The sequence below is a fragment of the Pterocles gutturalis genome, unplaced genomic scaffold (assembly GCF_000699245.1).
Source record: "Pterocles gutturalis isolate BGI_N339 unplaced genomic scaffold, ASM69924v1 scaffold2557, whole genome shotgun sequence".
NCBI classification, from domain to species: Eukaryota; Metazoa; Chordata; class Aves; order Pterocliformes; family Pteroclidae; genus Pterocles; species Pterocles gutturalis.
Window position 1 is genome coordinate 21,009 of NW_010112390.1, and position 27,878 is coordinate 48,886.

General features: G+C 39.3%; 1 protein-coding gene across 1 annotated transcript in view; it reads right to left on the bottom strand.

The window, feature by feature from the left end:
* Window positions 1-222: 222 nt before the first annotated feature.
* Window positions 223-27,878, bottom strand: part of GRTP1 (growth hormone regulated TBC protein 1) — a 32,438-nt gene continuing 4,782 nt past the window's right edge. Inside the window, exons 2-7 of the mRNA XM_010074003.1 lie at window positions 26,380-26,538; window positions 18,888-19,012; window positions 15,509-15,605; window positions 3,136-3,308; window positions 2,826-3,011; window positions 223-721 (exon numbers count right to left, since the gene is read on the bottom strand). Of these exons, the coding sequence (XP_010072305.1) occupies window positions 632-721; window positions 2,826-3,011; window positions 3,136-3,308; window positions 15,509-15,605; window positions 18,888-19,012; window positions 26,380-26,485 (777 nt within the window). The 5' untranslated portion in view covers window positions 26,486-26,538 and the 3' untranslated portion in view covers window positions 223-631. The remainder of the gene's footprint in view (window positions 722-2,825; window positions 3,012-3,135; window positions 3,309-15,508; window positions 15,606-18,887; window positions 19,013-26,379; window positions 26,539-27,878) is intronic.

Here is a 27,878-nt window from a genome sequence, read left to right on the forward strand (position 1 = left end):
TACCTGAAGAGCTGTTATACACTGTGTAGAGTAACTGCTAGTGATGATAAAGATCACTTTCCCCATTGCTGTCTTGCCCTGTGCTTTGGCATATTTATTGAGTTTCTTAAGTGATAGCAGCAAGGAAAAAGGAAGGTGCTTGTATTCTAGCCAACTAATGGCAGTCAGGAAAGAAGTCAGATATTTTACTCTTTGCACTGAGAAACAAAATTAACAAATTGACAAATTAAATTAATTTATTTTATACAAATGATAGCACTGTCACAATTAATACAGTAGGAAGGATATGTAATTTTATACACCTGGGTTTTTTAACATTACAAAATTCCCTGAAAAGACAATGACGCTGACTGTTTTTTAAAAGGAGTGTCCTGACACTGAATCACATTGTACTCTGAAAACACTTTAATCCTTTTTTTTAAAAAAAAAAAAAGCCAACAACAGAACCACCAGTTCCAGTTATGAAGTTTGACATACAGTACGAAGTGTTAACAACACTTACTTGAAAGGCAGGAAAAATTGGTCAAGTGTCAGTTAACTCATGGAAAGCTGGAAGTGTGCTTTTTAGTCAGTGCAAATAGAGGAATGTGTCAGTTACTATAGTATCTGACCACCTGTTAAATCTGGTGAGTTATCCCTGAGAAAGCAACTTCTCTCTGCAAGTCTCTCGGAGTTTGTCGATTGTTGCCATGGACAAGCTTCCAGGGTCTGTAAATATTTTCTGGACAAAAGGAGAAAATTCTCAGTTAAAATGCTGGCTTTGGACAACATGCTGGAATTCACATATAATTATCTTAAGTGTGAAATCTCTGTGTTGATTTCCATACTGTGAAAATGCTGACTGCTGTTTGGCCTCCTTGTAACAGGGTAGCATCTTCATCTGTTCTGGTGTAAAGACATGGTAAACCTGCAGTTCCTCACAGGTGCTGCAAGTTACATAAAAGCAACAATACAAAAGCTATCTTGAATGTAAGTGTCCAGCTAAAATTATTTTAGAAGACATTTGTGTTGGTGGATGGCAGGCATATTTAGAACATAGTAAGCCATGCTGGGCAATGCTCCAAAGCACCAGTGTATTTCTTGTGTAGTGCTAGCATAGGTTGTTCAGGCTCTGGAACGCATACATGCATACAACAATATGTTCCTACTGCAAAAAATCCATCTTCATCCTTCTGTACTACCTTAGCTCTTCTTTACTGGGCTTTCCAGGGTCGTAATGTATACGGATGTAAGAACTGAAGCGTTTCAAATGCTGTCACACGCTATCTGAGTTTTTTTTTTTTTTTAGCTTTGACTTGTTGCTCAAAAACAATCAATACATTTGTTTCTACTACTTAATCTAAAAATTTTGACTGAACAAAACTATGAAGCAAGCTGTGAGTTTATGCACTTTAATCTTCAGTTAAGATGTGGGGTCCCCTCAGCTCCCTGTAGTTGTACCTGACAGCTCTGAAGATGAGATTATAAATGAGCCAGTTCTGAACAGCATTCTGGTGAAGAAGTCTGCATTGCATCAAACTAAAATCCCAAGTTTTTGTTTAGGGGGAGGGAGGCATAAAATACTCAACTGTCATCACCTCTACTGCTGCTATTATCTGTGCTGCTGAAAAAAACCAACAGACCCAAACCCAAGAGTATATGTTTCAAAGTTACATAAGAACTGAATGTAAATTGTTTATTTAATTGCCCTGAAAGTCCTCTCACTACAGTAACCAACACAGTTAAACTGTTTTATTCAGGGTAACTGCAAGAAAAAAGGAGCTGATTTTCTAAAAGCAGCTGCTGTAAAATTTAATGTAATTAAAGGGAATTGTCCTTCAAGGGCAAGTGCTTGTACCAACCTCTGAACTGGTATTCTCAAGGCAGTTAACTTTTAACAAAACTCTTACTCTAAACCCTTTATGGAATGGGAAACCATCAAACATTCCCCTTCTAAATTAAACTGCACCTGTGATATATTTTTCTTTTGCTCTTTTAATTAAAAGGCTTGCAAATACTAGTAAGTTAAACTTGTTTTTCTTCTATATGAGCAAAAATGAAACTTGCTACGAATGACATCCTAGTATGGCAGAGCTATGCACAGAGCTCTGACATGAGCATTAAACTCTTGGGGGTAAAAGTCACCGACTGGGATGTAGTTTTGTGCACACTTAGCAAACAATTATAGTGGAGTTAGCTGAGTGATTTATGACAGGTGTGCTCCTGTTTTTTGGGGTTATTTTGCAGCTAACATCTTTTACATTTCCATCTTTTGAGTTAAGGCTCTGATCTAATGTTCTGTATGGATCTGTCATCCAATCTATTAATAATTTACAAGAAAAATTCTTAGTTTGCAGATTGTTGTAAGACTCGAGCAATCCATTTTGTGGGGTTTTTATCTGGAAATAAGAAGTTGGTGCTACCTTTTGTTGTAAACAGAATGCTTTATATTCTGGCACTATAAAGACTTATCAGTGCAAGTTTAAAATTCACTTTGTGTCTAATCTGAAAAAAGCACAGGAATACAATCCATAGTTCATTGAAAGAATGCACTGAAGTTATTTTCTTGTCAGACTTTCTGCCTTAACTGGTAAAAAGGGCAAAGACAATATTTTCCCCTGTATGGCCAACGTGAATGCCTTACTATATATGGGTTCAGATAACAATTCTTTAAAAACAAAAATCTTTAAAAGGTTTGCATTTCTTATATAGAAACATTCTTCATCCTTTTGGCAATTCATACAGACACATTTCACCTAACTGTATCACTCTTTTTGACTGAGCAAAACATTTCTAAGTTGGTCTTGTTTTTAATTTGTAACAACTAAAAGCTGCAGAGAATTTACCTGCATGAAGCTGTGACACTCCATTACAAATGTTCCTTTGGTGATCTCCTTAAATTTATCACAAATGTCAGGGAAATTCGTGGCTTCCAAAATAAATGCTTGGTGTTGCTTAATTAATGTTAAGGCCACGCGGAAGATGATCTTTGACCCTTCATAGAATAAACAGTCCCATATTCGGAGCACAGTCTGTGGGAAAGGAGAGAATTCAGATTACAGCTTTTTTATTTCCATTAGGTAACTGCTACTAAAGCACCACAAATGAAATAACAATTACGAGTGTATATTAAGAGAACTTTATGTTACCAGTTACCTCTACTGGAAGAATGTCGATGAACAAGCATATAAACCAGCGTGACACCACTAGGGTCCACATGACTCCGTGTCTTTCCATCAGCTCTGCCACAGCAGGAACTTTCATCTTCACAAGTTCTCCAAGGACTTCCTGATCAGTTTTCAGGCCCAACATTGCAGGACTGTAATAATCTTTGAGAGAAGAAACCAAAATTCAGGAATCTGTGGATGTGATTTTTCCACAAAACTGATGAGAATGTCCTTTGCAGCTGAGTATATAAAGGCATGTTGAGGCTATGAATCCCAAGTTGAAGTAAATTAAACCATGGAACAACGATGTCTGCGTTGTGGTCACACAGCACTTTCCTTTCAGCTGAGGCTGATCCCTCTACACAAATGCTGCATTTATGCCTACCAAAGTATCTTCTTTCTCTCTGATGTTTTTTGGCAATTCATTCTTCCTTCCCAAGGAAGGATGATCTAGGTAGTATTTAACTACTAGCTTAAACGACAGAAGTCCTACTAATATTGAAACAGTTCAATATAACCACCACCTCCTTCCTGTGTGTGGGGGCTGCACATCTCCCAGTCCCCTCAATACCCAGACAGGTAACAAAAAAAACAACCCATAGCCTTTATACTGGGTCCAGTCACAAACTGGAAACATGAATTTTTGAGGCCACTGTGCAGGGGTGCTGGTGGCCAGATAGCACTTGTCCTAGGGTATGACCTCACTATTAAGAGTTTTTCCTCTTTTTGTCTGAGCCAAGGCAATCCCACTTTTCATAGAATAATTCCAAAAGGAAGTGGATGATAGTTCCCCCAGGCAATGTTTCTTTCTACCTAATTTATCTAGACCTACATTGCCTACACAGCTGATCACTGCATTAAACCATTAAATACAAAATTAAGAAAAATGGAGCACACTACAACTGTTACTCCAGAGCCTGTTTGACAGGTAAGCATTTTCGTTACCAAGGTGCAGGCTGAGTTAACAAGCACCTCAGTTCTGTAAACAAGTAGTTCTGGGTATGCTTAAGGGAAGAAAAAAAACCTGTTTTAGTTCACAAGAGCTCAAATGGCCCAACAAGGGACAAGAACTACGCTGATGTTTAAGGAATTCATGTTTTGGGTTTAGAAGTTGACAGAAACATTTAAGCTGGACTTGATGGCTCCAGCCCTGAGAAGCAATCCTTGATGGCTCACTCGTGTTTTGCTGACAAGACCTATGTTATTATTTACTGAAAAAAAAGAACTGGTAACACAAGCACCTTTCTCTGTGTTTCTTTCCATCACTGATTCTGGAACGCTACAGTTCAGGTTTTGCTGACTTGGCTGGTTTCTGCTAAAGTTCCCAGACACACACAGCATAGAACGAAGGCTGAGAGGAAGGTGAAAGAATCAAGAGCAAAGTCCATTTGTCTGAAATAATTTTAATAAAACCCCCCTGGGCCACAGATACATTTAAGAAGATGTCTAAATTATGCCGTACATTTATAACCATTTTAATTTCTTTAATGAAATCAGAAGAGCAGTTTAATATTCCACTCTTTTCAGGGTCAGTGGTTTTCTTGAACAGACTTCCCACCCCAGAAGCTATTTGCTTGACATTTGTCCTGTCCAAACTGCAGAACAGCTACTGGCACTTGTATGGTACTAACAAACACTGCATTCAACCTTTAAGAATCTAGCTTTTTGTCTGTGATCCATATTTTATTTTTTCCCATTGAAGAATGATAGATAAAACTCCTCTAAAGACATGAGTGACTGCCACTATACACATCCCTTTAACTGTTTGCCTTTCAATTGCTTGTAGAAAAGCTCTGAGAGCTAAAGCACAAGTAAGCCCATGAAAAAGTGTACTAAAAACAAATGGAGTCACACCATGACCTCAAAGCCAAACAAAAACCCTCTCTTTCTGCATATTTTGTGTTAGTGTTGTGCTCATTTGTGAACTGGAATGCAGGTAAAGTAACATTAACTGGCTCACTGAACCTTTTTTTAAAATGCTGCTTTAATGTAAGTGAAAACAAGGAATCACATTTCAAAAAACAGAAGAAGCCCTCTTCCCTTTCCCACCCTTCCTCCTCCTTTCATGCATCCACAAACTTTTTTTTTTTGGTGTGCTCTCGAGACATGTGAGTATTTAAAAGATGCTTAAGCTACCACTGGCAAGTGTCCTCAGGAGGAAGGACAGCAGCCCACACACTCTCTGCTCTGCTACAATCATCTGATTTACTGCAATCAACAGCAGCTGCTATTTTTAATTTGTACAGCAAAGTAAATGTCAGGATCTCTGTGAAAATGCAACCGGACACCCATCCAGCTTTTTGAGAGCTGGCAAGTAAAAAGTTAACAGCCAGGCAACTTGTATATGTCACTGCTTGAATTACTAAAGCAGCACACAGCTGGGAAGCCTTGGTGTAAATTAAAATTTCGTTCAAGTTTCTTAGATTGTACTGCTGAACAGAAAGGAAAAAGGATCTATTCATTTATCTGGGGCAGCCTCCTGCCATTCCTCATGGAGCAGGAGCAGCTCCCATGTACCCTAGTACACAGCACTGCAATGTTCAGCCCAGCTCTGCTGCTGAAGAAGTAGGAGGAGTGATTAATGATTTTATGCAAATACCAATAACTGAGTAGCAAGTTTTTTCCAAGATACTGGCTGCCAGTTCACAACAGAAAGGAGTTAAATTAAAAGAATCTGTGTCCAAGATATTTTTATATGTAATTATTATAATTATAGTTACTGCTGGTATTAATTATAATTATTACACATAATTAATATGTAATTACAATTTAATGTATATGATTTTACTATATATATGCTCTTATACATAAATGTATGTATATAAAATTAGCTCCTCAGCTTAGGAAAGCTGCATTTCCAGTTCTCCAGAAACATTCCTGCAGGACCCCAGATTTGTGCAAAGCTAGCCCGCAGATCATTTTACCCACAGTACAACAGCCACCCTGGGGCACAGCCAGCAGCACCCACAGCCTGCACTCTGCCCAAGGGACCTGCATCAAGTCATCAGGGCTATGCAGGGGCAGCCAGAACAACACAGGTGAGTCAGAGACGATCCAGCGTCATGCTTGAGCCACTTTTCGTGGTCCATGTCTGGTCTCGCTACTGAAAATGATTTTGTAACTTGGTTTAGTGACAAAGAGCTTGGTAACATTTAACCTCCACAGCTCTTCTATTATGTTCTTATTTGCTAGGGATGCCCAGTTCCTAAGCCTGCTGGAAATGTCCCCTCAGCAAAAAATCCTGCAGCTCTCCCTTGCTGCAAATGTTTCACTGTGTGCCCTATTTTCCTAATCTGTTATAGTTGGCTGCTCTGCCCAGAATCTCTCCCTAAAGTCAAGATATCCGTGTTTATAAACTCGCCCCCACACCACAAAGCTGTTTTTCACAAAATACTGTGCAGCAAATTATTTTTACTCACCTACCCTCAAAATACATGACCTTTATGTTCCTTCCATATCATATCTTACAAATTACTTGAATTTCTAGATCTTCATGATCCACATTTAATTAGCATATTAATTATTTTTCCCTCTCAATAATTTGTCAAAATACTGAGCAGCTGATAACCCAGAATGGACCTGAGTCAGTAACTGCTCCCAATCTGCCACTTAACTAATTTAAAAAACAAAACAAAAAAACCCCACCAAATGTAGACTAATTACATTGTGTATCTATTGATCTAGGTTTGTTTATAGGAATGTCCTCTGACAAAATATCGTCCCCCTGAAAAAACATGTGGCCAGAGGCCTTCTTTTTATTCCTCAAAGTTTCAAATGAAAATGACAATGTCAACATTTAGGCCATCACACACTACATTACTTTTCATTGCATCTTCTTCTGGAAGGCAACAAATGGAATACTGTATTATAAATTATTGTAGTCTGTATTCTCATAAGTAATTACATTCTGTTACTTTATTATTATTAAATTTCAGAAAAATGTCTAGATGAAAATTAAGATTCCCAATATGAAGCTCCACGTTTCCAAGCTCTTCTGTAGACTGGTCCTAGACTTTCCTTACTTTCAGCTTTCCTTTGTCTGTTGCTTACCCATATGACCTGCTTTACCTAGTCTGTTGTTCCTAGTGCCTGCCTATGGATTTTGGATGCCTTGCTAAGTTTAGGAGTGCCTGAGAGCACAGCAGAGTGCAATGCAGGCAGCATCCCATGTGGAATTCACCCCACTGAATGCCCTTTCTTCATCAAAGTCCTGACCCCAAACAGCAGAACAGCCCCATGGCTCTGCCAGTATCATCAGCTTCTCTTCCTCTTGGGGCTGAACAGCAAAAAGGAAAAGCCAGCTTCACCAGCTGCCAGGTATTTTATTGCTACTGTACAACCTGGGTGACTAGGTGACGGGATTTTTTTCCTTGTTTAAAGGGCTTTTTGTTACGAATGCTGCATTGACTGTAGCATGCTGTCACCAAGCTTGAAACCTGTTCTCGCTCAGCATCTGGCAGAGACGTTCCTTAAACTACATTTCACTATCTCCCTGTCACAATACTTAGCACCTCTCTGGATTCTACCAAGATGTCCAGGACTAAGACATAACTGTCTGCTTGTGCTACAGAGCAGTAATGAGATTTGCAGGAAAGGATAAAGCTTGTAGGGACTGTATGACCTAGTTCTCCATTACAAATAGATTAAGAGGTTCCAAAAATAAAAGTTTAAGAAGCAGTACTCTTATAGTCTTAAATTACCTCTGCAAGTCCAAGCTGCAGAAGTTAAAGAATCCTTTAAGTCTGTTGTGCATGTCAGGTTAAATATAAATACTTCTACTGGAACTAACATGATATGAATTCTTCGTGTTATAGAAATACCCAAGACAAGACCTCAGCTCTGCTGTTTATCTTGAAGCATTTCTAACTATTATTTCAAGAGCCTATATAACCCAGCCTGGGACAAACTAAGTGATTTGTCTTGGCAGCCCTATTTATTTAACCAAACTGAAAAAATAAAAATTAGCTGGTTTAAGTTTTCTCTCAATCATAAGCAATGTAAAGTATTCTATTCACAAGAATATATTTACAATGTCCATGAGAGCCATGGCAGGGAGGTGGGGTGGGGAATTAATGTTCTCTCTCCCCCAGACAAGCAAAAATGGTTCATTTTTATACAAACATACAACATTTAGAAATGTCTCCTTGCTGTAGATGCACGTTACCATTTGCTACTGGACATCACTGGAATCCAGAAGAGACAAATAGAGGAGGCCTCAACGCTGGCAAGCAAAAGCAGAGGTTGCCATGAACAGAACTGGCCAACTTCATGAAAAGCACTCAGTTCTATGTTTCAAGTCAAAACAGATTCCACTCTGTGCCTGTGTAGGAAAAAAAATCCTTTCCAGTAATCCTTCACTATAAAACTTATCTGTTTGCATGTTACTGAACACAGGGGCTATTTTAAATAACCTTGGCAGCACAAAATTTTCCTTTCCAAAAAGATATGCTATCATGGCTGAACTTATGAACTTCATGCAACACACACTGAATGCGTTTCATCACTTCAGTTACGCAGAGGTCAAACTAGATTATGACAGCAGTCCCTTCTCACCTTCAGAGCATCTAAATGCCATTTATGTATTCCTACACAACGTACTGACTCGCTGATTCTCCCTGTTAATGACTCTCAGCCTGCTTTGTCCAAGAAGGCAGGGCAATATTCTGCTATTTTATTTCTACCATGGGATAGTCTAAAAAGGTGCAATAGGTATTCTAAGAATCTAGATCATGAGCCCTGTATAAAAAGCTGGACAACCTATGTTTGGGAGGAAATCAGAGTCCCAACAGGAAAAGGAAGAAAACCACATCATGAGCCCTGCATAAAAAGCTGGAAAACCTATGTTTGGGAGGAAATCAAAGAGTCCCAACAGGAAAAGGAAGAAAACCAAGAGTACTGCCAATTCTTTCTGCAATACCAGGCCAAAGAGACTCCCTGCAAATGTCCTGGCCAATGCAATATCCTGGAGATATGTGGTTAAATGACAAGCTGAACTGTTGACTATGTTATTTTTAAAATGTAAGTTCTAACCCTTCAGGGAACTGGGGGAAAAAAAAAAAAAAAATCAAAACAAACACACACACACACACCCAGAACAGGCTCGAGCCATATTTTATTTTTCCTTCATCAAACCAAACTGAACAGAACTTCTGTCCTGAGGTACTGAACTCACACCAGAACCAGCAGTAGCCATATCATTCACAACTGAACATTCATTTTAAAAAACCATAAGCAAGCCCAATTCATTCTGGATGACAGAACTACCTTGAGAAAAAAAAATAGAGAATGCAAGTATTTTATGGATGCTTACTGGTTGTGATATTGAGATTACACAAAATTTAGAATAATAGTATTTTGAGAAATTATTTACTATTAACCTCTTTTCAGTAAGCGCAAAAAGGCAGTGTAATCCCATCTGCCTATATTAATCTCTTGCTTCTGATCCCAAATGCAGAAAATGCATCCTGTTGAGCAAAGAGCGCTTTGGTTTCCTATCTGCGTTTCACACAGCACCGTGAGATTCTGAGCAGGGGTATTTGGTACCATTTGGAAATTGAAGAAGGATGCTTGTTAATGATAAAGACAACGGAAAGAAAGGCAAAGATTATATCCTTCCAGACATTACAAAAGGCAGAGGTGAAATACAAAGACTCCATGTGTAACCTCTCAGAGAAACAAACTGAAGTTAGCAGCACATTGGAAAGCACAAATGCAACTTTCAGACATTCTAGTCACAGAGAATGAAACTGGCTAGTTTTTTGTTTTAGTGTTGTTTTTTTTTAATACTCTGTTATGTGATACTCACTAGAGACATTTTCATTGTTAAAAACTAGTCTAGATTAAAATTATTGCTAACAAAGCACTCTCATACAGATTAGATAGAGCTCTGAGCAAAATGCTGTTGGCTAATTCTCCTTTCTTTCCTCTTCCCCCTCTTCATATCCACTACCATTGTAATTGCTCCTTTTGTGGATAGTGTTTTTTTCATAGTATCAGTGAGCTGATAGACACCAATGGACATGGGTTATTCAGCACTCGGCTGTTTCCAAACGCCCTGGCCTGAGGTTTGATACGTAACTATGTTATTATTCAGTTCAAATATTCATGTCTCTTACTATGCCTAATCTCAAGTCTATGGGTGACACAGAGAACCATAGACAGCTCAGAACAGAAATGTTAGATATCTATTATCTCAACAGGCAGACGTTTGCCTTAACCAGCAGTCGCTAAGCTACCCACCAAAGTAGTATCTTGCATTGCACCTTCTGTCCTTGCAGATAATGCCGGTTAGTTCCGTGCTACATTTGTGACTATTTAATAATTCAAAACTCTGTCCCTTTTTTTTTTAATTAGTGATAAACAACCAGGTAGTACATGAGGGCAAAAAAAAATTAAAAACCAAAAGAATAAAAAGTACCAGGCTGAAGGAAGGTTGTTAGACTGATCCTTGAAGAATGCCTGTAGGCTACACCTAGTGTAAGGTTTTTATTAACAATGCTGGAGAAAAAGAAAAAGCTGTTATTTGTTAACAATCCTAAATGAAGAGATACTGTCCCATGCCAATACACATGGCACAACAGAGGAACACTGGAAAGACTGGAGTAAGAGAGAGACAATAGTATTTAAAATAACAAGGACAGGAATGTGCAAATAAAGTTCAGCAAAAAGGTGTTATGATATCTATAAGCTGTGTAAAAAACATCTGTTGACAATGAGAGAGGAGCAATAGCACATGTGTTATTACTGAGATCACAAATCAAAACCAGAGTGCCACATGCGAAAAAAAGGCAAGGGAGATCCTACAGTTTTTATTATTACTGAGATCACAAAACAAAACCAGAGTGCCACATGCGAAAAAAGGCAAGGGAGATCCTACAGTTTTTTTCTCTCAAATAAAACACTTTCAGCTGTGAAAAAGAGAGAAATAATGCCACTGCATAAGGCAGTAGCAAATTTCCCACTGGAAAAAAAGGGTGCCATTGTGATCAAGTTAAAAAAAAATAAATTCAAACTGGAACAAGCACACAAAATAATTATTAGGCTAAAATGGGAACAGAGAAGAGTTTCATGCACGAGAACAGTTTGACTGAAGCAGCTTAGTAATACAAAAGAACTGTAAAATGAATTGACTGTATCCTACAAATACACAAAGGACAAGCACAAGAGAGAGGGGAACTTATTTTTACCCCCAAAAGTCAGCATTGGCACAGGCATAAAAGGATATAAAATTGGCCATGAGCAGGCTTGTGCAGAAATAATAAAACCTCTTAACCATTGGAGAAGTACTCTACAACTAGTTCTCAGCAAGAGTAAATAACTCCACTATAATAGTACAGTAGACTGATTAGAGTATAGCTTGATAAACACTGCTGCTGCATTCAGACTGAGAACCACTGAAGTGAGGCAGGAAAAAAAAAATTGTTCTGCTATATATAAGCATAACTATAATGCTAAAATGAGTCCATATTGTCAAGTTTTTCTTCTCTTAAACTCACCATTTAATCACAAATATGTAAAACATGACAAATATGCTTCTTGAATTACATACCACAGTATCACAGTTAAAAGATCCCCCTACCTGACACCTTCTAAAGCAACCTCCCCAATATTTCCTCAACAGAACAAAAAAATTTCTCAACAAGAACCAGAGCTATGAACAGAACAGAAACACTAGAGCTACATTGAATAGAAGTTGCAGACACATACACTCTGAGCTCAAATTGAATCCACACTGCTTCGTGTGGGCAATACTGTCTGCTCCTGCCATCTGTTTTGAATGAACCTGGGAATAAAAGATCTTGGTAACATCCAAAACTTCAGTTAAGAAATAAATTCTCTTCCCTCTTACTGTGTTTAAATGAGATATTCTCCTAATCTCTCCAAATCCCTGGTTGAGCAGCTGACATTCACAACAGGCAGTAGACTATGGGCTCGCCTTCAGCAGAAGCAGGATCTTTCCGGCCTCACCCAGCTGTACCCCACAGTGCTATGTTCAGACAGAGGAACGGCAACCTTCAGCAGAAGCAGGATCTTTCTGGCCTCACCCAGCTGTACCCTACAGTGCTATGTTCAGACAGAGGAACGGCATGCACACAACTCCACATAGCAACAAACCAAGTTTTTTTGCTGGCTCGCTCTTCCAGCTGTGCTAACTCTGTTTAAGTGTAACAGTACAATTCATCCAGAAAACCTTTACTGACAGGGTCCTATTCCCAAATTGTCCCCCTCCTGTTAGTGGGTGGAGCAGTCACACCTTCATCACATCCTATGGTACACACCTCCACCCAGACCTAAAACACAGTACAAGTGGGGAGGTGAGCTATAGCTCAGGGAGCTCTTCTCTGTCACTTCCTCAGAAAGCTGCCACTAATGCTCCCATCTGTCACATTCCACATTTTTCAATCAATGACATTGATTGCAGCTGGCTTGGTTCACCTGCTGACCAAAAAACAAACCACGGTCTGCATCAAAGTACTGGAGCAGCTGTTTAATGTAATTAAATGTGTGTGAGCCAGGGGGAGGGAGCATTCATAGCGACACTGCAGAGGGCAGAGAATCATTACTGATTTAACTAGCTGCAAGAGGACACGCTCAAAAATGAGGACATGATCTGGAGGCATATCTGTTGCAATGCAAGGGGAAAACCATGTAGATTATAATGCAAATATATCAAGGAAAGAGCATCAGCAACAAAACTAAAGGAAAAATATTGGGTAATGAAACTGTTACCATCAATTAAAAAATGACTGCTTACTTTTCCCTCTGAACATCTGGAGAATATACAATGCTTCTCTGCTTCCCCAACAAATAATTATAGGGCTTTAAACTGAAATGCGCTGTACTTTGTACTGTTAACAGAAGGGCAGTATTTGCATACCTAAGTTTCTTTATGGATACAGTCTGCCGGTCTGATTCTCTCACACATACACGCACAATATTTCACTGAAATTATGACAATTATTTTATCCCTCATGCTTTGACTTTTATAAGTGTACAATTCAAGCACAGTATAGGAGCATAGTGAGAATAAAAGGCAAAAAAAATTGGGGGGGAAAAAAAAAGCACAACAAATTTTCTGGCAATGAAGCTTTGCATTACTCAATACAAATATTTTTACTACAGAAAAGATTCATACTACCTAACTTGGACTCTTGTTGAGGCACCCAAGCTGGAAGGGACACCTCAAGCTCTCTTAAAACTGACTGTGGAGGGGAAAGGGGCACACGATCAGCAGTTCTGATCAGATATCCCCTTCCCCACAGACTATCAAAGAAACATAAGCATGCATGTTTCGAACTTCAACACCTCAGATGGATGCCTGGATTGGATGTGCTGAATCCAGGTCAAAGCCTGTAGCAAGACTCTTGTTACAGGGTAGTAAAAATATATCTATAAACAGGATAGTAAAAATACATCTATAAATACAACTTAAGTAAATGTACATCTCCTTTATACACAGTAAGTGCCTTTCGCATTATGCGTTTCTTCTCATCACCAATCCTACTGGCGTAAGATAAATTCAACAACTAAAAGGGAAAAATAAGAGCAACTTATGTCATGTAGGTATCAGCAAAGTGTAGAGGGATATACAAGAAGAACTAAAGGTTTTGTAACAAAGTAACCTCCCTACCAAAAACAATGAATAAGAAATTCTGAATCTACTCCCTTGCTCTAAATAAAAACATACAAGACTATCAAAAAGATTAACAGCAAAAGTTGCCACACACATCACTTACCAGCAAAACTTGCCTTTTACTGAGGGCCTTAACCCTCACACAGTGATGTCAATGGCAGGTCACGTGGCAGACAACAGCCCTCAAGTCTCCTACCTGTTTGCACAGCTTATAGAACTCAAGGCTGAACAAAAGCAACAGACACAGTTGATTTCTTTAGACTATTTTTATAACTTGAAAGTAAACTTCAAGGCTGCAAACCTTCAAATATTTGCAGATTGATTCAACAAGTCATAGCCCTCCCCACCTGTCTCTATTCTTTAAGTCTGCAGAGTCCAACTACTCTGCTCATACACAAGGAAAACCTGAGTTCCTACAGGGTATATTCAGTGTAGAAGAGAATTTCTTACAGTCCTTCAAGAGCAGTAAAAGACTCCCTCAGCTTTTTTTTCAGTTTTTCTCAAAGTCTGTCCCTTCTCTTCAATAAGGCACCAAAAATTTATAATTTTTCTTGTTTAATCTTAAACAAGAACAGAAAGAAGCAGATATGAAAGTATCAGCCTTGATGTCCTTGACCAGCACTTAATTGACACTGCAACAGTGAATTCAGCCTCTACCCATTTGGGATAAAGATCTGTTCAAAAGCAAAACTAGACCAATGGGGAATTTCAAAGCCTCCTTATAGAAAAGTTAGTCTTCCATTTTGAGTATGGCTTTACATTAAGGGTGTAGCGGTAGTCAGTGCTGTGCAATGCTAATAGGAATTCACAGTGAATCCATTCTTCCTCTATAATTAAATCCCAAGAAAGAACATTCCCAAGTGTATTTCATAAGAGTATAAATCATAGTTGTGTCTGATATCTGCTTCTGGATTTAAACTACTTCACGCATACAGTGAGATTCAGTTTATACATGAGGCAAAATTCAGTGTGTAAACACCTCCTGCAAACCCAGAGATCCAGGCAAAGGAACCTAGAGAGCTATCCAACTAACCAGATGTAGATATTGTCTATAGTTTAGTGTGTGCTCAGTTCCCCCCTGGACTCTAGTGACCTGCCTGGCTAGATCACCATGGATTGTAACATACATTGTTTTGACAAGAACTTCACATACAGACAAAAACAGAGATTTTGGCCTTTGTTTGGTTTGTTGCAAAATCAGGATGTGTAAAGCACTCAAGGTATCCCCGCTCAGAAGCAGGATACAGCAGAAACCACAGTGCCTAGCAGGAACTGCCACCACCTCTACAGAAACCTGATGCTGCCTCTTGCCAAGCCACTGGGAATTCCTGCTTTAAGCTCAGTGCTCAAACTGCACACATCTCCCATCTTTGCTCTGCGATCAGTGCTTCATCTGTGTCTCATATCACACTCCTGCAACCAGAACTGCCAAATCCCAGACACCTTCACAAGTCCTGTTCCCCAGCATCATATGGATATAGGGCAACATCCACCTAAGAGGCATAAGTAGGGAGTAAGAAGAATGCAAATTAGCATACACATAAAACACTGCATCAAGCCTAAAATCTGCCTGTGTGATGTCTTTGTCCTGTGTTTCCAGGACCTAAAATCTTCAGTCCGTGCAGGTCCATTTTAACATCTAAAACCTCTAAAAATGTAGAAAAATGCAAAGATAAAATGAAAGCCAAGCTCCAATATACAAATACAACTATATATGTTTTTAGCATACCAGGCAATATTCTTCCAATCAGAGCATCTAGCAACCAAAAGGACTCTTCTTCATTCTTTGTAATAAGAATCAAGTATCCAGCTATGAAGTTCATGCCCTGAAACAGAAAGAAGGGCTTTAGGATGCATAAACATATCTTGAGAGTTTCTAGTTTACTTCTTTTGATTAAGGGCTAAATTATTACAGTTCTACAAAGTGAACACATTAAGTAAAAGCTAGTAATACAGGTCACCAGCTGAGTAAGCTGTTAAACTTGCATGACAACAGTTAACAAGAATTATTAACAAAGATCAAGGAGAGGAAAATTAGAAGAAAAAGCTTAGTAGTCTATAATTTACCTTCAATTTTCTTTCTTTTTTTTTTTTTTTTTAAATTCCAAAGCCCTGTCCCAATGTTACTGAAGACTGCTTTGACCAGAACCAACACACAGCTGTCTTAGATGTGCAGTACAAATACAACACACCTGCAGGCAGGCAGTGTGACTGCAGAAGGAGAATGCCTGACCCAAACACTCTTTAGTAAAGAGTTGCAGCTCGAGCAGATTTACAAGCTGTGGCTGCTTAACTCATCAAATGACTGCATACAAATCATGTGCTTCCGTAATACCTCTAGCACTCTACATGGTAGTCTGCCGTGGGCCGCTATAGCTCCTGCCTTTTAATATACAAACAGAAGGCAAACACCAGGGGGTGGGTGGAAGAGCTAACAGAAAATTTGTGAAAAGTAGTCAAGTCATGAATGGCCAAATTCCAACTATGCAATTTTCATAACCCTTACTGACATTCTCTGACTAGAGAGGTGACATACGGGACACAGATCACAAACTGGTATTCCCTGTAAACATGTTGCCTCTGTCTCGGGCACTTTTTTCTTGCATCCACCCTAACACTGCAAAGTTAGGGCAATATTACTGATTTACATGCACTGTAGTCCACTTTCTTAAGCATTTTTAAGTGTCTTTTTCCATCATAAACAAGCTGACAACCATAATAATATAGACAGCACATCAGTACAACAACATACAAAAGCTGCCTCCGAGGTGCAAGCCCCCTCAAAGTCTTCCTAAGCTAACAGAAAATTATCTTTAAATATTTACAGGCTATAAGGGCTGGTGTTGGTTACATTGCCTTCTTTGGTTTCATCCCCTTCTTTGGCCTTCTCTGTTCTCTCTCCCTCCAAGCTGGACTCCTCCAGCATGTCTCTCGCCACAGGCAGCACCACTGTCTCTGGGTATCCTGCCGTTCTAACAATTATGGCTGGGGGGCCGAGGAAAACCACCCGAAAAGAAAGCCCTTCTAACAATTATGGCTGGGAGCCAGAGGACAGCTACCAAAAAAGAATGCCCCTCACAGCCTCTGGAAGCTACAACCTCCTCTCTGAACTGAGAACTTATTTCTTGCATTCAACAGATTTGACTCACCTGTCCCATCTCAGAAGGCCTTGCAACACTCTCAGAACATGGAAATATTAGGACATTAAACCTTGGAGAAGATGCAATTTTCAAGCTTGGAGTCACTACCGCAGTTGTTATACAGATGGCTTGGATAGACCTTGCATGACCCTACACGGTGCTTGGCCTTCTAGTTAGGAAGGCGACTATTTGTCTCCACACTGACAGTTAGCTTAAAGATTGCATCTGCAGTGCCAAGAGACTGTTTGGCATTTAACACAGCATGCACAAAGAGCTACTCCAGAGCATGTGCTCACAGAACAGTGAATTTCCCTGGTTATACCATGGCAGGCAATGCTGTACCACTGTCACAGCATGACAATGCAAAGCCTAATACACTCCCAGATGGAAGACTTAAATGCCACTAAGTACCACAAATGCACCAGCATTATGGAAACATCCCCTGAAGAGCTTCCAGTCAGTAAAATCTCTGCAAAACACTTTAAAAATTGCATTTCTCACTCTGAATTTTCTAGTGTTTACAAGGCCTCTCCTATCACAGAGTAGGTATCACTATATCTATCTTGATGAAGTCTGCTGTTCCCCTAGCAGAAAAGCTGATTTCCTGAAACTTTGCTTGATTTCTGACATGCCTTGGAAAGCAGATGCTGGCTTGTGGTTTATATTCTAATTATTTAGACAGAATAGATAACATGCATTCTGTGAGGAGACCAAAGGTGAAAAGGAATCATACAAGGCTTTTTAAGTCATCTTCTTTCATCTCCAGTGTTCATAATGCCAAGTTAAAATTGAAAGATTAGCCCACTGATTAAATAGTTAATGTACCAAAACTTTTTAGTAACAATGAGACATATATTTTGGGTAGAAGCTAGCATGGTTCGAAGTTGTACTTGCAGGTATAACTGCCTCTATATAGGAGCCTGAGACTCACAAAAGCAGATATTCACAATTCTACCCCTTCTGTTATTCTCAAAATATTAAGCATTATATTTTAATAAGTAGGTAATACTGAAAATAATAAAAATAATTAATCTTTTACTCCCATTTTTTGAATAATTTCCATACTAAAACTAGTTGGGATGCATAAAATAATGCAAGTGGTTTCAGTCTCTAAGTCTTCTCCTCTCCAGATTTCAATAAATATAATTCATACTCTTAACTTTGGAACAGGTGTATTTACTGTACTAACTTCCTCAACTAATACAAGGTACGGGTTAGCACACATATCCTTGGTGAGGAAAGGGAGGAGAGAGGAGAGAACTTAAGTGAACTGAAAACACATTTTGCTCATGACAGTTCCTGCTTCTCTATGATCCTTAACAACGGCCTCTTTGTTCTTGACTGTCATGAATCAACTTTTATCTTCTTTGTGTCCCACAGGAAACTTTACAGTACTTGGCAGTGACAACAGGGGCTTTTTTGAGCTGCCATCTAAGCAGTATCAGGTTGAATTTCAAACAAAGTTTCCTCCTACTTGCCTGTCTATACTGGGAGATGGCACCAAATAAATGCTACCACCCCGCCAACTACGTGATGTTGCATCAATGCCGGTCTTTCTGTATTCTGAAAAATGTGACAGTGAAAACAAAGGAAACTGAGCTCTCATGATACCTCCTACATACCAAGGACTGTTTTGGGAAAGATGGCAGGAGGGAGGAAGAAGGAAAGGCAAGCTTGCTTTCTCTTGATCTCTGAAGCAACTAATCTTGATACAACCATGTGTGATAAAACACTTATTCTGTAGCTAACGAATGGAACCAAACATGATCAAGCAAGCTACAAAAAAGGCTGTAGAGAAACACACAAGGCCATTTGAACTTGCCTGAAGTGAATAATTGTTTCGGTCCCCAGGGCCATTTTAAAAAAGAGAAAGTTTGTGGATCTGCTTCTAAAAACATACATTCAAATGGACAAGAACAATTGCCGTTGGTGAAATTCAGCATTGATTAAAAAACAGGGATTACATACCTGGCAATATCCTACTTCTTTATTATGATGCCCGTATGCTACCAATACGTTGTAGAGTGTGTGCTGCAAGCAGGGATCAGCAGTTTTGCGGAATTTTACATTATCTGGAAATGTTCTGTTCATGTCTAGACAAAAGGGAAAAAAGGTTAAAATTACGAGCCATTCCCTCCTTCACTTTCCAAACAAACTTTTACAGCTTTTCTGAAGTGCAACTGAAACTTCACTGTGGCTCACTAAAACTGTAGTTTTGCAGAACAAATTTTAAGAAACAGCTTTACCAACATTTTGGATAGAAGGCTATCTGCATTCAAGGATAACCTACTCCTAGAAAGATTAATCATATTAGTATACAGAAATTAATTTGAAGCAGGACTAAAGAAATTATCCTGCAGATTGGACTCTCTCAATGTCTGACTGCAAAGGCTTAAACAAAAGCAAACCAGACACTTAGATTGACAGAAATGAAACATACTGAGCTGCGCCTCTAGGAAAGCATATTCTCATAACAAATCAAATGTACTTTCAATTGACTTATTCAGTGAACTTCTACCACACAGTCCCAAAAAGATAAAAAAGAGTCCTGTTCCTGCAGCTGGTGACTTCCACTTAAAATCATGGTATTTTTAAAGTTTAAGTTTCTCCATGATGTGACCATGAGAAAAGTTGCGTCTTCATTGGTGCAAAATGACCAAGAAGGAGAGCGATTTTCAATATCCAAGCAGCAGAGCACATCCCACATGCTTCAAGCTCAATCCTAAACCAAGGGACAACTACGCAGTTACTGACATTTCAAAACATTAATTTCTTCCAGGCCAAACATAGAATCCTGGAATGGTTTGGGTTGGAAGGGACCTTAAAGATCATCGAGTTCCAACCTCCCTGCCATGGGCAAGGACCCGGCCACTAGACCAGGTTGCCCAAAGCCTCATCCAGCCTGGCCTTGAACACCTCCAGGGATTGGGCATACACAACTTCCCTGGGTAACCTGTTCCAGTTCCTCACCAACCTCACAGTAAAAAAATTCTTCTTAATATCTGATCTATATCTACCCTCTTTCAGCTTAAAACCATTACCCTTGTGCAATCACTACACTCCAAATATGAATGGTAAGACTCATCTCTCCTTACAAAGGTCTAAAAATTAGACACACAAGTTTGAGCTGGTCACCCAAAACTCCCTTTAGCTCTTGGAAAGAAACAGGCAGAGTTAATTTTTGGCCTGCTTCACTCTATAAAGAGGGAACCCATGGTCACTAGTCCAGACTTGTGCACCTGATTTTTAGCAGTTTAATTTGGGAAGAAAAATCCAATTCAAAAGTAACTTCAAAGATTTTCAGACCCCAAGACTTTTTTTTAAATACAAATCATTGCTTTGATTATATTTAACAGCAACAAAAAACAGGGTTAAAGTTAAAAAGAAAGAAAAATCAGTAACAACACTACTGTACAGATATCTGTGTCCTAAGAGTTATCACTTCTTATCAGCCTTTTCCTGCAGAAAGGAAGAAGTCTGTTACAGCTTTGACATGAAGTTGGCCTGTAAGCAACTAAAGGAAGAAAGCTCCACAGAATCACGAGTAGTGTACTGGAAGACACAAGCATTAAAAAGTTATCACGCTAACCACTATTTCTTCCTTTTAAAGTGAGCACATAATTTACAGAAATGACAGGGAGGGAAACACTTCACTTCAACTCTTACGTGACTGAAGAGAAAAGCACAAGGAAAAAGACAATAACAGACAGTTATAGGATAAATAAATTTGTTTTGTGAGCAGCATAGTATTTGCATCATCAGCATTTGTTGTTTATTAAACTATATGCTGGATGTTACAGAAAAGGTTAATGCTGAGATTTCAGTTATGGCTCTTCCCCTCAGCTACGCAGAGCAAGGGTGAGAGGGGAATATGAAAAGTCCATCACATCCAGAGCAGAGACTACTCAAACTCAACTTATCTTTAATTTCACAACCTGAGAAAGGCCTGCAGTTGAGAGAATCAGCTCCGATTTTCTTTTTTATTGCAGAGCAAGTTTCTCCCACAAGGACTGGGTGAAGTCTTCTCTAATTTTATTAAAGATTTAAAACTTTTCTTTCTAATTTAGTAACTATTTTAGTTTGGGGGGAGGGGATGGGGACAAAAACAAGATACAAGAGCTAGAAGTCTTTACCCTTAATAGAAGATACAGGGCATGGTCTCACAGGACTCCTTGTGCCAGATTATTATCTTGAATGCACCAAGAGCGGCGAGGGGGGGGGGGGCCTGCTTCCCTCTCCATTCTCCCCTTTCTGCTCCATGTCCATGCTCTCTCTCTTCCTCCAGCTCTGCGGCTCATCTGACTGAAATGTGAGGGAAGTCAACTCACTCCCTAAGTGCACACACACTGGTATGCTTTGCCATACTGCAAGGTAACTGCCAGAGACGACTTGAAGCAAATGGCAAGAGGAGGTGAGAGCTGTTCATTTGACTTGAGCACTTACTCCCAACTTTACTACAGCTGTCCCAGAGGAGATGTCCAAACACCTCCTTCTCCCATTCTATACAGCCCAGCCCCTGACCTGCCATCCAGTAACCTACTTCATTCTTGACAGACATTAGCATCCAAAAGAACACAGCCTCAAACCAGTCCTGTTTGGGGAAAAAAACATCAGAATTGTTTTCAAGCAGGGAAATGAACATTAGAACTTTATACTGCTAGATAAACCCCAAAACTACGACCATCTTGTGGTGGTGTGCACATCTGCTGGCTAGAACCAAACTAGGCATAGGAGCATGGGGCCAGGAAGAAGGCCACAAAAAAAAGGCTGGCTACTCCTTTGCAGTAAATTCAGATTAAATCCCAATAGCATGTTTTTTAGATGATCTTTCAGTGCTGTGAGGTGGCAGTGCTAAGCTGCTGTGAGACAAAAACAACAGCTTTCTTTTCCTGTTGATTTATCTCTGTGCAGCAACCATCAGAAGGCCATTGGCTTGTTTCTTCCCTTTCACAGGTCTGCAATATTTCTACCTCTCATTCCGTAACACAAATGGAAAGCCACATTAGCCTCAGTTTCTAAAACAGATATCTAGTTTGGTACCTGGAATCACAATTGTTGATGCTATTTACAGAGCAAAGAGATTTAAGTGTGCAGTCCAGAAAACAAATGCTTTTGTACTAGTCTTGTACTTTTCATATTTAGGGTACTTCAAAAGTCAGGCACCTACAAGTCAACTTTCTTCATCTTGCTGTCCCATCCCTTCTGTTCTTACCTTCATTTCTAGGTGCTTCCCACTCCCAGACACAGTGCCCAGTAAATTACACAAGTATTTTTATGACTAACATCCTCTACTCTACTTATGGTCATATCTTTGCTACTGCTACATTTGTAACTTGCATCTGCTCTGAACAGCTTCCAATCAGGTAATTTTTGTTTGTTTTTCACTTGGTAAAGAGCAGAACAAAAATTCACCTCAACTGCCAACTACAAGCATTGAAAGACTCCAGTGCAAACCCCCAGAATAATGAAGTTAGGTCATCAATTACAACTTGTAAAAATAATATCCTTGAAGTGTATTTTAAATTTGTTGTAACTGGATATTTAGGACTCATCTTCAAGATTTTCCCTGCAACACCTGGAACTGGAAGTTGTTTTGGAGGTTTGGAGTTTTTTTGTTTGTTTGTTTAAGTTAAGGTCAAGTTTGCTATCAACTAAAACCAAAGAAACTGAGCCTAACATTCTCGACCACCAGCAACAAGTAACAGTTCAATAGCTTGCAGCAATCAAGAAAGCAAACAGGGTCAGGATTTCCTACAAAAGAACAATAATGCCACTGAATAAATCTGAAAAGCACCTGCGTAAATTCCAGTCCCCTTCATTTCCAAAAGGTGATATCAGACTTGAAGAAATTGCAGAAGAGAACAGCACCAAGGAAGATCACAGCAATGAAATGGCTACCACACATAGCATAAAACAAGGTGGATTAGAGCTCTTAGTTTGGAGGGAGATAATTATGAGCAAGATAGCACAAATATGCAAAATTTTGAGCAAAGTGAAGGATGTGAAACAAGAGCAATCAGAGGTTTTTGTGATTTTTTACCCCATCCAGTGTCATAAACCGCAAACGTGGCATATGACTCAGGAACTTCCCAAACCACAGATAACTGGAGATAAGGAAAAACATTCTGAGGAAGTATCACCACACACGTTCCTCCTCCAGTTCTTCCTTTAGCTGTTTTGGCAGACAGAAGACCAGATGAAGTAGCTGTTTGGATATGACCTGATATGGCTTCTCTCACACAGCACCAGAAGAACTGACACTGCTGTTCCCCTTGTTCTTGCACAGTTGAATGCCTTAAACTCACGTGAAAATTCCCAGCCTTCAGTAACAGTTCAACTCCATTCAGAGAGCTTATTAGTGCTCTGATAGTAAAATATTCACAGTCCCTAGTGAAGTGGCAATGGCTACTGTTTGAACTACTTCTCTGAACCCATCATGAACTAAACTAAGATCCTGCAACTACTGCCCAATCCACGCAGCCAGATCCTTATACCAGAGGTCAGAAGGTACAGCACAGACTCAAGGGACTGACTGATAAATATCAGACCCTGGGTTTCATAGCACCTGCAACTCCTCTTCATGAAATGCAAAGCTCAAAATGTGGCTATCAGCTGCATGTGCACACAAGAGGACTTGCAGACACAGACATACTTCCTCTGAAATTCAATGGTCTGGCCTAAGGGGGCCTTACTGCAAGGAAACTACGTCAACTTACACCCCAGCCTTTCTGTAACCAACATGTAGCCTTTGCATGACGAGGACAGCCACATTTTATCCTGCCAACATAATTTGTCCTACTAAACTTTACTATAATAGGGCATGAACAACAAAGCTCAGCAAGCATGCATGTCCTTCTAAATGTGTACGTAAACTAAACCATGAAAATTTCCACCAAAATTTAGAGACCTGCATTCTTTAAGCTCTTACTTTCATATTTAGAGCAAGAAGTCTGCTCTTTCACATTTGTCTTTTTTTTCTTTTAAAAAAAAGGTGATGTTCAAACAGCAAGCATCATATAAAACAAAATCAGCAGTAAAGCCCATCAGTTAAGAATCAGAAAGTTAAAGTGCAAGACAGCTTTTTTAGCTGAATGACCTTTATTGCTACTACTAATCAGATTTTTCTTCAAATATTAGACCATTTCTCTACACAGTCTACCTGCACTTTTTAACTTGATTATATCCCATTAAAGACACTCTCATATTGAAAATAAGTTCTCAATGTACATGAAAATTCTTTGGAGCTTCTGGGCATGTAAAAGAAACAGGACACATTGGCTCTTACACATTTTAAATTGAATCTGAAATAAAATCCTTAGTTGGCCTTGTCCTCCTCCCCTTCCCCCTAAAAAAAAAAAAGTGTGTTTGTTGTTCTCTGTTTTTAAATTGCACATTGTCCTGAGCTATTACTTTACAGCTATAAGGCAGGACTAAATACACCTCAATTGCCTGAAAATTTTGGAAACTGCAAATATGAAAAGCAAACAGCAGCAAGATCCCACATCTTACTTTAGTTTGCTGGTAAAAACAACTACAGGGATGGGAAAACTACACAGGCAGAAAGCTGAATGTTGTACAACAATTCACACTGGAACAGCCCTCAGCTAAAGCCCACTGTAAAATTTGCACACTTAGTCAACAGCAGCACTAAGCTTCCATTCATCTTAAGTACTCTGCTCCTTCCATCCCCCATATGCTCACATTGTTTCTTCCTTTCTGAAGGGAAATCTAGAGTCAGAGGTCCTCTTTTTATTTTTCCTCCAATAAAACCCTCCAACTCATTTTTCTTTACCCCTTCCCTTACTTACTCCTTGTTAGTTTTCTCTTCTGCAGTTTTCTAATCGATGCAGTAGTACTTCCAAAACTTAATTTCATTCATAATTCACAACTAGATCTTTATCTTCTTTCATTATTCCCCCTCCTACCCCAAATATTTTTATTTCACAGTATAACTTGTGTGAAAAGGCACTTACTACTAAGATATGTCCCTTCATGTCACTGTCTAGCACGGGAAAAGAAATTGTTTGTAGCTCTCTCTTTCAGAACTTGCACCCCAACTGAATACAGTTTGGTCCTTCTCCAGGGCCCTTAGCAAGGCTGGCTTTGGAAAGCCATCTGAGTAGCTACCTCTGTATTCATAGTTAGAGCTCTGCTGTTTCCAGTTCTGAACAGGATATGAGCCTGAAGATTTCTGGATAGTCTTTGTATTTGTAGGAACATGGAATTTTATGCTCCAGAATGCCTTACTAAGGTGTGTAGTCCCAAAAGCCCACAGTACTGCTGCTGCTGTTGTGGGGAGAAGCAGAGGAGAAACTCAGCATAAACCAAAAAGTGTTCAGATGTTTATCCAACTCAAATAAAAATCCATAAAGGCCCAACCTTAATTACTGGGCTTTTTCGAGACAAAACAGATGACAACTGCACCTGCCATTCTAACAAAGCAACCTCCATATTGTCCAGAGCACAGCCCAACCTCTTGACTCATTAATTGTACAATTCAGCTAACAGCAGCTTCTCTACAAAAGCTCTGTTGCAGCAGGTTTAAAAGTTTCAGGTCAAATGTCAGTTATATAAAACTTCTACTTGCTTGTCCTCCCCTACTGCCTCTTTTAAACAGCCAGTGGGCCAGTCTAAGGTCTGGTTGCCCTAATACCCTGTCACCAATATTGGCCACTTATCAATGTTCACAGACAGCACATATGAAACTGGATTAGTAGAAGAGGGGTATTTCCCCTCCTACACTTCCCTTCTTTCAGGGATTTACATTTACTGTTTAGAATTTCACGCATCAGGTGGATTTCCCCACCCCTCTGTCAAATTCCATTTTAAACTAGTTCAAATTTCTGGCCTCAGCAGCACCTTCCAATAACAAGTGCCATGATTCACTGATAATGCTCTTCTAAATCTGCAGCGTAGCAAATTTTATTCAGTGTCCTTGGCTCTAACACTACAAGAAACAAATAATTTCTCCCCATTCACTTTCTCTACACCATATATAACTCATATAGCTCTATCTGCAGCTTTTTCTCAGCAGTCTTTTTCCTCAAGCTGAAATCCTAGCATACCTCATCTGCCTCATACAGATACAGATACTGTACCACATCTTCAACCATCCTTGCTGCTTTTCCAGTGTTCTACTGGGACAGAAATAAGGAGAAATGGACCCAGAAGCAGGTTTCATGATGCAAAGTTATAACTTTTCAATCACTTAGGAGATGACAATGTTTTCTAGTTTGTTCCCTGTTCCTTCGCAAATAATTTTGAATCTTCCTTAATGCTTTTGACCACAGGAAGAAAACCTGGAAAGATCTGTGCTGTTAAAGAGCTTATGGCTAATCTAATTTACATGTTAATTCAGCACTTAAACCGCCACTACAGAAATGCAAGTTTTCCATGACATAACTTAATCGCTAACATTTAAGGACATAGGACAGATAAAAACTGTTATTGAAACAATAACCTGTTCTGATTGCTTCAACCAGCTTGTCATTCTTCTCTCCTTCAAGCAGTCTGTGGTAATATCCAGGGTTTTGTTCCATGTTGGTTTGGGCGCCACTCACAATCATCCAGATCAATGCACGGTGTTCATTTGGGATGCCTTTCCTGATATACCTCTTCACTGCAAAACAAGAAGTTTGGTGTTGGTTTTTTAAAAATAAATAAGTAAATAAATAAATACAGCTGTTTTTTTCTTTTGGAAATGAGCAACAGAAAGTTGAAGAGTTATAGGAAAACTCTTGACTAGAGATTATTGTGCTATCTCTCCTATACAACCATTTAGGATAACCATTTCCTTCTCAGCTGCATAGTGTGTTCTAGATTGACTCCTAAATTCTTCCCACTCAGACTCCCCACACAGGTTTCCAGACCCAGGCTTTTCTCCCTCCTCTATTCCCCAATTAGGATTTTGAATCCTTTCCTCTTCTTTCTGCCTTTCCAGATGGAGATATGAACAGCAAAGTTTCCCCTTGATCTTTACCCTTTTTCATTCATATGAGCACTTTTTCTTTCCCAACATCACTAATGGCCTCTGACATGGACAGCCCTTTCCATTTGCTTGGTTATACTCTAGCATAAGTGTCTATGTTAACAGGATGCTAGGATTTCAGCTTAGCACCTAACCACCTAAATCACAGCAGAAACTGAGAAGTATGAAATATGTGGCTACTGGAAGAACTGGAGATGTGAGTGAGCAGCAGATGACTTTTCCTAGAATTACTGGGGAAGTATTTTCAAATCTAAAGTAGTGCTTATTTCCTGCATCATATTCATCATCAGGGTGTGCTTTGGGTTTTTTTTCCTAAGCAGATGATTCAGTGTAAATAACCGGGATGTAAGACTGCAGGAAGAAGCATCAGGATAATGACAGCCAAAGTAGCTTTGTCCTGGGAATGGTATGACAAATATTAATAAGGAGCCCATGCTGCTCATTGGTACAGAATCCTACATCAGCATTACCCCTCCTGATCCAAAAAGACAGATGAACGTTTGACATCCTTCTGCTTTTTTCAGGGAGAAGAAACTAAGACAGGAGTCACATATTTCTTACTAAATGAATGAGACTGTATCAGAGTATCAATTTCTCATCCCTAAATGCTATAGGACTCAAACAAGAGTGAGGATTATTATTCCACCCCCACACAAACACACACAAACTATCATTACCTAACCAGGTTTTATGCAATCAGAAAGATCTGTAACTTAAGATAAATGTTGCCTGAATTAAAGGCCTTAAAAACAGCAGGATGAAACGTTTTAGGACAAATCAGTCAGTCACCTGCTAAATACATTCCACTTAAATGTAGATGCCTATCCTTTAGGAGCCAAAGGTGCTTTCCCAACTAAACAGAGATCCATGCATCTCTAATAGGCATTTCACACACCTAAATACTGGTAGTTTCTCTCAAAGAAACCCTCCTACCCTTAACATATGCAATAAACAACTCCCCTCCAGGGTAC